At 43.3% G+C, this 10699-nt stretch overlaps 1 protein-coding gene across 1 annotated transcript in view; it reads right to left on the reverse strand.

Annotated features, from left to right (window-relative positions):
- The window catches only part of efna3a (ephrin-A3a), a 58458-nt gene extending 48160 nt beyond the window's left edge, over positions 1 to 10298 (reverse strand). Inside the window, exon 1 of the mRNA XM_035681473.1 lies at positions 9778 to 10298. Coding sequence (XP_035537366.1) covers positions 9778 to 9887 — 110 coding nt within the window. The 5' untranslated portion in view covers positions 9888 to 10298. The remainder of the gene's footprint in view (positions 1 to 9777) is intronic.
- Positions 10299 to 10699: the final 401 nt, after the last annotated feature.

Genomic DNA, 10699 nt, shown 5'->3' on the forward strand with positions numbered 1-10699 from the left:
TAGATAGATAGATAGATAGTGTGAGAAGAAGAGTAAATGTTTGCTGTATCTAAATCAGCAAGCGGAGCAGGTGTTGCGTGCCAGATCTCTACCTCCAGGCAAACTGATTTTGATAATGAGAGAAAAACAAATAAGTCACCTCTAATAAACATGTTTTACTGAGCCAAAGAAATGCTCTTAAATGCTGGACTAAAGGGGTAAGGAAAGATATTGTGGGTGTTAAGCTTTCTCACTTCCAGTTGTTGTGACTATTACAATTTGTTTCCTGCTAATACTACTTCTTGCAATGAATGTGTGAATACAATTCTGCCACTGATTCAGTTCCATATTCTGCTCTTTTCCCTGGTTTTTACAGCAGTGCCGCCAAGCTGCTTGTTACGATACAGTACGCATGAGCACAGAAGAAAGGTTGAGGTCTTTAAAGATACTCCACTTCCTGACACACCATTAATATTCTCCATACAGACTCTTCCTGTCCTCTACATACGAATACCCCCTTCCCCCCTCCACCTCCCCGAACCCCACTTCCACTCTGCCTTTACATCTCTGCACTACCTTATATCTCTCTCTTCCATCTCCCCTTTTTTCCACTCTTCCCTCCCCCAACCTTACTTTCTTCCTCTTCCTTTTGGTTATTTTTTGTCACAACTTTCTCTACCACTTTCTCTTCCTCTTCCTCCTGGGAAGTGGCACAGAATCCCTTTAAGTGCTGCAAAAGCAAATCTATTTATCATAACCATCTATCTCTTACTGTACATATATCTCATGCTATACTAAAAGACACACTTGTACACATAAACACACAGACTGCAGAGAAAAAGAAGACATAGCTCCACTCATGTGTACTTACACTGTACTAGAAAGACAAGTGCATGTTCAGCAAGCGAAAGGAATTCTAAATAACGATTCAATATATGTGATTCACTCTCTCAATAGCAATAGAGCAATAAATTAAAGGGAGGTAAATGGGCGGTAGTGCCCACTCTCCTCCCACGCACAGCAATGCGGTTGAGCGAAGCGGTCTTTGGGGACTTCCCATTGACTCCACACAAGGTGAGAATGGAGCAGGAACAGAAGGCTGAGCAAAAACACTTCAAACGACGCGGCAGGAAGACAGAGAGGGCTGCTGCTCTGCGAGGCAAATGTAACAAACTGAGAGGAAACACAGGCGTGAGGAAAGGACTGACCTAAAGAGACAGAGAGGGCCAAAGACAAGGAGATACAATCATTACTTTCAGCGACAATCAATCCAACAAGCATGCACGCACACACACGAATAAGCCAGACAGATAATGAGACATGAAAACACCTTAAATGCCACCTAATAGCAGCCAGACATGCACACACACACACAAACACACACACAGAGTGAGAGAGCTCAGCAGGACATTGATATTCTATACACCCACACACAGCATGGTGAGGATTTGGACTCGTCTCTGTGTGTCTCCCAGTTTTACACACTACGCTGGTCTAGGCACAGTCCCACGCAGCATTACACAGGTTGCTACCATGAGAAAAAAACATGATGTAAGCCATTTACTGACACATACTGTACACACAAAGTACATGTCATGTAAGAAATGTGGCTTTAACACTATTATGGTCACGAGAACACCACACACAGATGCCTGCTGTACATAGCCCAAAGCTATTGAAAAGCAGCTGAACCAACCAAATAAATACCTTAACAAACAAAGCATTGCAGCAGATTGGTACATAGCCAGAGGAGAACTAGCACAGTTTTAACAAGGGACTATGGCGAACAGGTAGGCTACTTGCTCCGCTATACATTTCCTCTATGATTTAGTTATTAATAGTGAAGCATTCAAAATTTTGTGATAACGAGCAGGGCAACACCCCTTCTCATCCCTCTTCAAATCACCCCCTGGGCTGTAACAAATGTAAATAACACACTGCACTGTACAGCTGTTTCTCTTACCAACACAAAACACTGATCCAGAGAGAGGAAGGCAGGGTAGAGGAGGGGAAAGGAACACCCCCCACTGATGGAGGATGCCAATAGTGCGGGATGAGTCACGTATTGTCCATATAAATCAATGGGTGAGAACACCAGGCAGGGAAAAAAATGCATGTGTGTGAGAAGGGAGACATGATTATGCGTGTGCCGTAGCTCATGTATTAACCATAACTGAATTTACACATCAAGGCGGCAAATGAATTCCAAATAGATTTTTGATGCAGACCAACACGAGACCTGATTAAAAGATGAGGTTGAAGATATGGAAACATGGAAGGAGAGAAAGGAGTGTTGTACCACTGACTAGAGTTGTACTCTAAACCGCTCACTTTGTATTAAGGGTTTGAGCCAGAGATTGTGACAATGGCCCCTTTAAAGCATAAAATGTACCGTCACTACAATTTTTCTGTACCCAATTGTCACCCATAAAATCAAAGGCACAATCAAAGCTGTTAGCACGCTTCTCATTTTTAGATTTTACGAGCTGCAACATCAACATTTATTTGGTGAGTTAACCAAACTAAAAAATGAACCAGTTCACTTTTGTCTGGTAAACATGCATCACAAGCCAGTGTTGGGAGTGAAATGCCTGCACGTTGTAGCTACAGCCAGCTAACAGCTAGCAGCTAGTAAACTGGTCTGGTTGTTAGGGATTGACAGGGTCAGTAAACATTACAATCATTTTATAAATAGAAGAATTAGTCACCTGCTTAATGACATAATTACATTTGACCTTTGACTCCGACCACATTGAGCTTGAACTTGATAGATGAGAGTAAGACAAAAAAAGATGTAATGAAAAGGCCAAAATAAAAATAAACATAACATTAGCTAATGTAAGGTTATCTCAGCATCAATAGAGGAGACTGAGAGCTGACAACAGGACAGATACCTTTAGCTTTTATCATCAGATGTGTCTAACCAGCAATGTAATGATTACTTATGATACTAATAATATAACAAATTTTAGTTATCCCAGTAATAAAGACCTCGCTATTATCACTGAGTGTGAGCTACATTACTGTAGCTTTATCTGGTTTTCTCCATACATATTAAAAGTTAAAATACTGATAAAATTGTTTGTCAGGGCACAGTTAAGACCTGATCACAGTACTTCCTCACCCCATAAGATTTTATATTAAAAATGTAATTTCTTAAGTGTAATAAAAAACAAAATTAGTTATGTCTAATACAATACGTGTAATAGACACTTTACAGTTTTAATATTATTTCACAGCACTAGTTGTGCAGCTTTCACATTGTTTATTGTCTCCGTTTGAGGGAGCGGTGGTCCTCAGTGGCTCAAATATGCATGACTTCTACACACAAGTCATGCATATTTGAGCCAGGTCATACTGTATAGTTTAACAGTAACAGTAACAACAGTGAGCTCTCTCCAAAAAAGTGTTTTGTTTCACCACTCTGTGTAGCTACCTCAACAGGCAGAGTATTTAAATATCTGCAAATGAAAAATTTGAGCAGCACAGCCCTCCAGCTTTCTCACAAGAATATATCTTTCATTTTTTGCCAGTAGGTAGCTTCCCGTCCAATCCACTTACATCACACTTTCAAGCTCTAAAGACTTTGCTATCATATTTGTAATAGAACAGTTTCGCTTGAAGATGTACCGATTTAAATGTTCCCTCTAACAATATAAGAGGGATACATTAAGCCACTGGAGGTGGTGGCTGCTGCTGCTGAAGGGTCAAATTACTTTTAGTCATTCTGGATGCGCAGAGCACTAGAGAGAGATTTCAATTTTCTTCAAATATTCTCATTACAGAGATGACGGCTGCCAAAGGGTCTCAGACCTTCATATAATTACATCTTCAATAGGAAAAATCTCAATTATAACAGAATACCTAATTATTACGCTGCCCATATTCGAAATTGCCCTCACATGAAAGGAAAACTAGAGCCGTATCATCCACTAAGCTGTGAGGACAGTTTCCACTTCTCGTAACACCGCTGTTGTTAAGCACCCAAGAGCATTAGAGGGAAGACCTGTCACGGCTCAAGACCTGAAGGGAATGAACAGAGAACAAGATATGACAGAGCACAAACCTGTGTCCTCACTTGCTGCCTTTTTTATGAAGGGATACTGATAACTCTGAGGGCGCTGGTCGGTGCAAAATACCACCTCAATTGCCGTACCTCAGAAGAGGCCTTCTGCTTCAATAACAAAACAAATTATTTTGACCAACTGCTGTGGCTGCCATATCGTTTTCCAGGCGATGTAGCGTAACAAGGCCCATTTCCCAAATAATCAAACTCCAGCCAGTGACCGTCCACCTATCAACAGCTTTGATCTTTTTCCTACATGGCAGCCATTTCCATCATAGCTGCAATATAATTTCCCAGTGGGTAACGGCCACTGCGGTGCAGACTCCCAGTGTAATGTACTGTGGAGCTACCATTCGGAAGTTGGAAAGCCCTCATTGTGGAAAGCATTTGCATTCAAATCATTGAGTCTGAAATTGGTTCTACCTGTCTGGGATCAGGACTATCTCCTCTGGGTTCCCACTGACAGTTAAGTGCAGTTTTTATAACCTTGGAGTGCAAGGAATGCTAATAGCTTTTGATGAAGGCCTAACTGTTTTTCTTTGGACTCTTCCTATGAAAGTAGCACCTGAGGTAGCTCCTGATGAGTCCCATGGCACTTTCCCATCAGAGCCCATGAAAAGGCTATAATGGCCCACCAAACCTGCCGATTCCATATAATAATGAAGCTCATCAGGCTTGGGGTGCCTCAGACCTCTAGAGGGACCAGAGCGGATAAAGTAAGTAACCCGCTAGCTGATGTTATTGTGACACAGTAGTCAAAGTTTTCACAATTTCCCTTTGGTTATCTATAAAATTCCAGGTTGATTAAGTGCCTCCTCATGAGGTTTTATCTGTATCCCCACCCACCTTTTAATTCAACTCATGTTCACTTCACTGTAGAGTCAAATTAGCGTTCGCCAAGAGCAACAGCCTACAATGAACATTAATGTGTTTGTGCCGTTTTCTTTAGTCTTTGCAATTATTTTGTTTGTGGAGCATTCAACAACAGCAACAATGCACCTCAAATATAAACTACAAATCGTTAATGGAAGACGCTTTTGCTTTTTTTTTTTTACTTAGCTTGCTTTAAAGTCTTAAGCAGATGAGCAGTAAGACATTTGTCAAAAATATACAGTATACTGATGTTCTCACCTAACCTTTCAATGTGTGAAGCAGACCAAATCTAAATGTATGCTCTGTTGAAAAACCTTTCATTTTTATCTTGTGGATGAATAACTTACAGTTGTTGTTTAGGTCTCGCAGACTTAGTCAAATACATCTTCTTCTGTCATCTAACGGAGGAATATTGCTCTGCATTTTGTTTAGCTCTCAAACCTTTTCTTTCATCTCATGTTTTTTTAACCTTTGTCTGTCTGAAGCAGCTGCTGCTTCTATACCAAGGCCTTGTTTAGTGTAGACATAGTTAAGGCCTCCATGGAGCATGGACCCCGGAGCAGTGACTGACAAGCCCGTAATAATCAATTCTCAAGCATGCTCTTCCAAGGCAATACTTGATCTGTGCTTCCCGAGCAGAGCTCCGAATACTTCATGGCAATTTACTGACACCATGAAATCCAATTAAAAATGCATTTGGACATTGATCACCTGATGCACCAGGATTGATTGCTACTCAGAAAGCAACCTTGTTGTGTTTTTGTTCGGCCAGAGTCCGTTCACCTTCCCATACCATATAAATGTATTGATCCGCACACCCACTCTTGGATCCATGCAAACCATTAAACATCCTTTCAGTGTTTCTCCATCCATTTATGTGACTCATAGCAGATTCTTCTGAGCTAAATGGCCAGCATACCGCTTAGCAGTCCAACAAGCTTTGAGACACCAGTGCATATCGAGACAGCCCAGAGACGGAGCTGCAGGCAGACGGACGTGCATGTAATCAGGTATTAAATCCGCTTGTCTCCTGTATGCTCCGCCTGCGCCGTGTTGCGCAGGGCAGAGGGGCAGGTGGATGGTGGGTGCTATTGTCTCCGAGCATTGGTCCACATGAATGACCCAGCCTGTGTCCACATTAGCACGGATCAACTCCTGTGGGTATCATCTCCTCGGAAAAACAGCGGCTACAACACATTCGGCCAAATAACCTAACTTCCATATCCGGTAAAACTCATGCTCTTTTTCACCCTTCCTGACTTTTGGCCAATTCAATCAATCTTTCCCTCACTTTCTTCTTCTGACAGACTGCTCCACTTTCCACCTTTCCAGCATGTTCTCCTTCCATTCCACCACAGTCTCTCCATTACGCCTACCTCTTCCCTACAGTAATATTCTTCACACTTTGCATCCTTCTCTTTGCCTCCCTCTATTTTCAGATTTTTCCTTCTCCATCACCTTCTCCATCACTCACTCTCTCTTTTCTTTATTTCTCAGTAACAATTCCCTTTTACTGCAACTAAATATCTACAAATGTTTCCCTACGGGGTTCTCCTCTGCCCCGCAGGGAACCACCTCCAACTCTATCTGGGTCTGCACACACCCACACAGGCCGACCTGGCGGTTAATGAGCCTGTTGAGTAAGACGGCACCTCGACTCAACATTGATTACCAGGCCTCTGTACCTCGAACTCTCATGGAAGCTATTCGTCAAGGTGATAATTTATTTTGTAGCACCAGATATGGTGTGCTGGGGACTGGGTTGTTTTTTCTTCATGTGGTCTAGGGGCCTGACAGACACCATTTCAGGTCCAATTCAGGGTCATAATGTGTAGCATGAAACACGCAGAGCTGTAACTCACTGAGGATCAGCCACAAACAGCAAAGAAGACTTTCATCTTGCTGAGCAGTCAAGGGAATGGCGATTTAGCAAAGAAATGTGTGGCACACTTTCAAACTCAATTCCCTGCTATTCCTTCCCACGCCTGTGCAAAGACTTTCTGCCGTGGTGTCCTGCTAAGTTATAAGCATTAGTAGAGCCACTGTGTGACTGAGGGAAGGAGTGGGAGAGTGAATGAAAGCTGCGCCGTTGTTTTGATCATGCTGACATGGGGTGCCCAATTATGGAGATGCAGCCTGTCTAACCATTGAGGCCAAACACCTGATGGGAGGAGGTGGCATGAGCATGGGACGCTGCTTGTGGGTAGGCGAGGCTACCGCAGTGCACCGCTGCTCCCGCGTGCTCTCAAGATGTTCCACATCTCCCCCCTCTAATTGGCAGATGGCCTCAGATGCGAGATGATTTAATGGCCTGCGTGTGTGTTTTTTCCTGCCTCAGTCAGCCATTAGCAGGGACATCTGTAACGAGTTGGCCAGGCACACTGCTGAGAGCGGAAGCTGAGAGCAACACTTTCTAATGGGGGGTAGTGCGATCGTGACGGACTTGGGCGGTAATCAAAGCACTCTGAGCTATTTCTTTAGGGTTATGATAATCAAGACATCTCGTTTCAAATTGTCCGCAGCAGAGGAAAAAGCTTTACTAAATCGTCTGATCTTGTTTACCTAAAAAAAACACAAAGAATGAAACAGCACAGTATTACTGGGTATCAACTGTGTCAGTCCCCTTTTGACTTTCAATACACCAGAGCAAGATGTTTCTAGCTGTGCGTTATCATAAAAAGCCATTTTCATGGCTTTGGCACAAACAGCTTGGCTTCCAAGTGATCCCATTTCTTGCAGCTGTGCCATAACCATCTGCGCTGAATGCTGCGCTCAAGGGTAAAACATTAAGGCCTCAACCCGAGTTTGGCCCTGAAGGCCTCTGGTTTCTGGCTCTCTGTCGCTGCCTTCATTTCTTGCTACTCCCTCCTGAGCTTGTCTCTATAACCAGAGCTGGATGAGAGAAGGAGCTGCATCGATGAACAAGTGAGGACTTCAGCTGGTTCTCTATGTAGACAGAGTAGTAGAGAAGTGGCCCTGAGCCCAAGGCCTTTTAAAGCTTGATGGCCATCAGTATTCTTGCCATAGCCTCTGAGGATTTGTCTGCTACCTGCAAACTGGGTCAATTTTTGCATTATTTTAGAGATTTGTATCTCACGGTGGTGAAAGGAGAGGTTTTGCACACGCAGGCATGTAGACCCACACCTGCACTTTGTCTCTCTCTCTCTGTTTCCCTCCCTCTCTGCTTCTCCCTCACACACACAGTATTTTAGATTCATTAATATGAGCCCATATTTGTCATTTTAACACATAAATGCCAGTTTAAAGCCACAAAATGTGCTAACACTGTAATGAATGACTACAGAGCAATGTTACCCATGCTGTGAAAATCATTTTAGATGGAGCACACGCCGAAGACTAATTAAAATTGATAGATAGGACTAATACTGATTGTGACACTCAAAAACCTGAGCACTTTTACAGAGCTTAAATGCAAGTAAGTCTCAGTTAATATACCCCTTCTCTATTCATGTCACACTGATGGGATTAACTGCAGTCATAAATCTAAAATAGTTTTGAATGTGACTCTGCCATTCATACATTAACATTAATGAGTAACTGAGAGTGCTGCAGCACCACCTTGACTGTTTCCATCAGGTTTTAGAGCAGTTTCCTCCCTGTTTGACTTGAGGAAACCTTCAAATATTTGAATTATTCCACAGCCACATACAATCAAATAACTTTCATACAATTTCTAATTCTAATTATCTACTGTATGTGTACTCTCAACTGAGAGCCTGGGAGGTGAATAAGGGACCAGGAGCAGATGGGGGGGGGGCGGTAATGAGATGCAGAAAAAAAAGGCAATTGAGGGGGACAGGCCGGCTAGTGAGACACAGCAGAAAAATAAGAGAGGGAAGAAAATAACCAAGTATGAGATAGAGAGAGGCGATAGGAGTCTGAGGTGAATACAAATGGACAGAGGAGGAACACAGATAGAGGAAGGGGGGGGGGGGGGGGGGGGGGGGCAAAGAGGGAGGTTGTGTGAGGAGAGGAGATAAAAGAATGTGAGAAAGATGGATTCACTGTTGGCTAATGAGAAGACAAAGGCAGTAGAATCCACATCGATCTCTGCCCCACAGCAAGCTGGCTTTATAGCTCACAGGTAGAGAGAGATAGCAGAGCCTGGGGGAGCTTACCTGGGGTAAGCAACCATACTGTTGTAGAAGGAAGTCCAAGTATAGGCCCAGAGGTGTGTGTGTGTGTGCCTGAATACATAAACGCATGTCATGTCAAAGTGAGCGTACATGCTCAAAGCAGATTAATGGAAGTTTTGAGCTGTGTATGTGAGTGATGTGTGTGTGCTGCATGGGGGCTGTCAGGATGATGGACAAACGCAAAGCTGAAAGCAGGGTAAATGAAAAGATGATGCCTTAAATGAGTCGTTATTGTGAAGCAGTAGATTGATTAAATGTAGGATTGAAATCAAATATTTATATAGTAACCACTCTGCATGCAGGGCGCAAAGAAGGAACATTGTAGAGATAGTTCCCCTGTGGAGATGCATTACTGTACTCTTAAATAAAAACAAAGATAAATTAGAGGCTCAGAATTATTTTAGAGATGAGAAGAAGCATTTAATAAAGTATTTAATGGCGCAGCTGTTGACTATTGCAAACAATCAGGCTGATAGACTGATGTCTTATCTTAAAACTGGTAAATGAATTGGCTTATTTACTGTATTTCCGTACTGTTTCAAGGGCTTGATGCTGTAAAGAAAAGAAAACACGTCGCTGCAGAGGATGAACACTGTGTTGTAAACAAGTTATCAGCTCAGGTGCGCATCAACAAAGAGCAACACAAGTTAATTTGCTTTTAGCGCGGACGGGGCTGCGTTACGGCTGCAGAAAGCCACTTACAGTAGGTTTGAGCTGTTCCAGTACACCGCATGCCGGTCGCTGGCTCTCGACAGGTGCAAGTTTGCAAGCGCCAGCGTGATGAGGCTGAGAGAAAACGTTGCGAGAGCCATAATCCCTCCGGTGCTCGTCCAGCCCTGGTTCCCCTCTTCCTTCTGTCCCAGGCGACGCGTCGCTCACAACATCCCAGCGGTCAAAAGACGCCTTTTCAAGTTCCCAGTTACCTTAACAACGGGTTGAATCAGGGTGACTTCTGACTGGTTACGTGTTCTTCAACTCAAATCCCATTGCGAGGAGACCCATCTGTACGTCTTCACTTGTGCCAAAATCTATTTGGACTTCTCTCTCGCACCCGCTGCGCACTTTCAAACTCACTCCTTCATTTGTTTGGCAAAATTCTGCTTTCATTAGAGAGAAACCACACAGGTAGGCTAATGGTAAGGCAAGAGAAAGGCTACCACATTCAGGGCTGACAGCTGAGGTCGGTGTTTATTGTTCTTTACACAGCTTGGAAGCCGCTCGATCTCCGTTGAAAGGTTTGTGTACCTGCCGCTCCTCTCATCAGCAGCAGCAGCAGCAGCCACACGCTGCGCACACAATGCTACAAGCCCGCCCTCTGATGGAGGAGATGCGCTCACACGTCCATCTATCCTGCGGCCCCGCCCCCTCAAAACATGCATCGTGTGTGTGTGTGTGTGTGTGCGCGCCTTTGTGTGTGTATCAATAACTGTGGAGACAATCCTAGAAATTAAAACAGTAAGAAAAAAGGTTTAATGTTAAGTTTAAAATAGATTAATAATCATAAGCAGCAAGTGTCGGTTGGGATAAGAAAGTAAGGGTTGTTGGAAGGGAAGGAGAGATTTAAGATAATAGGATAGACAGTAACATTAGCATATATAAGATGTTGAAGATACAGCATATGTCA

Source organism: Morone saxatilis, unplaced genomic scaffold (assembly GCF_004916995.1).
Source record: "Morone saxatilis isolate NCDOM2014 unplaced genomic scaffold, NCSU_SB_2.0 Contig9, whole genome shotgun sequence".
Classification (NCBI taxonomy): domain Eukaryota; kingdom Metazoa; phylum Chordata; class Actinopteri; family Moronidae; genus Morone; species Morone saxatilis.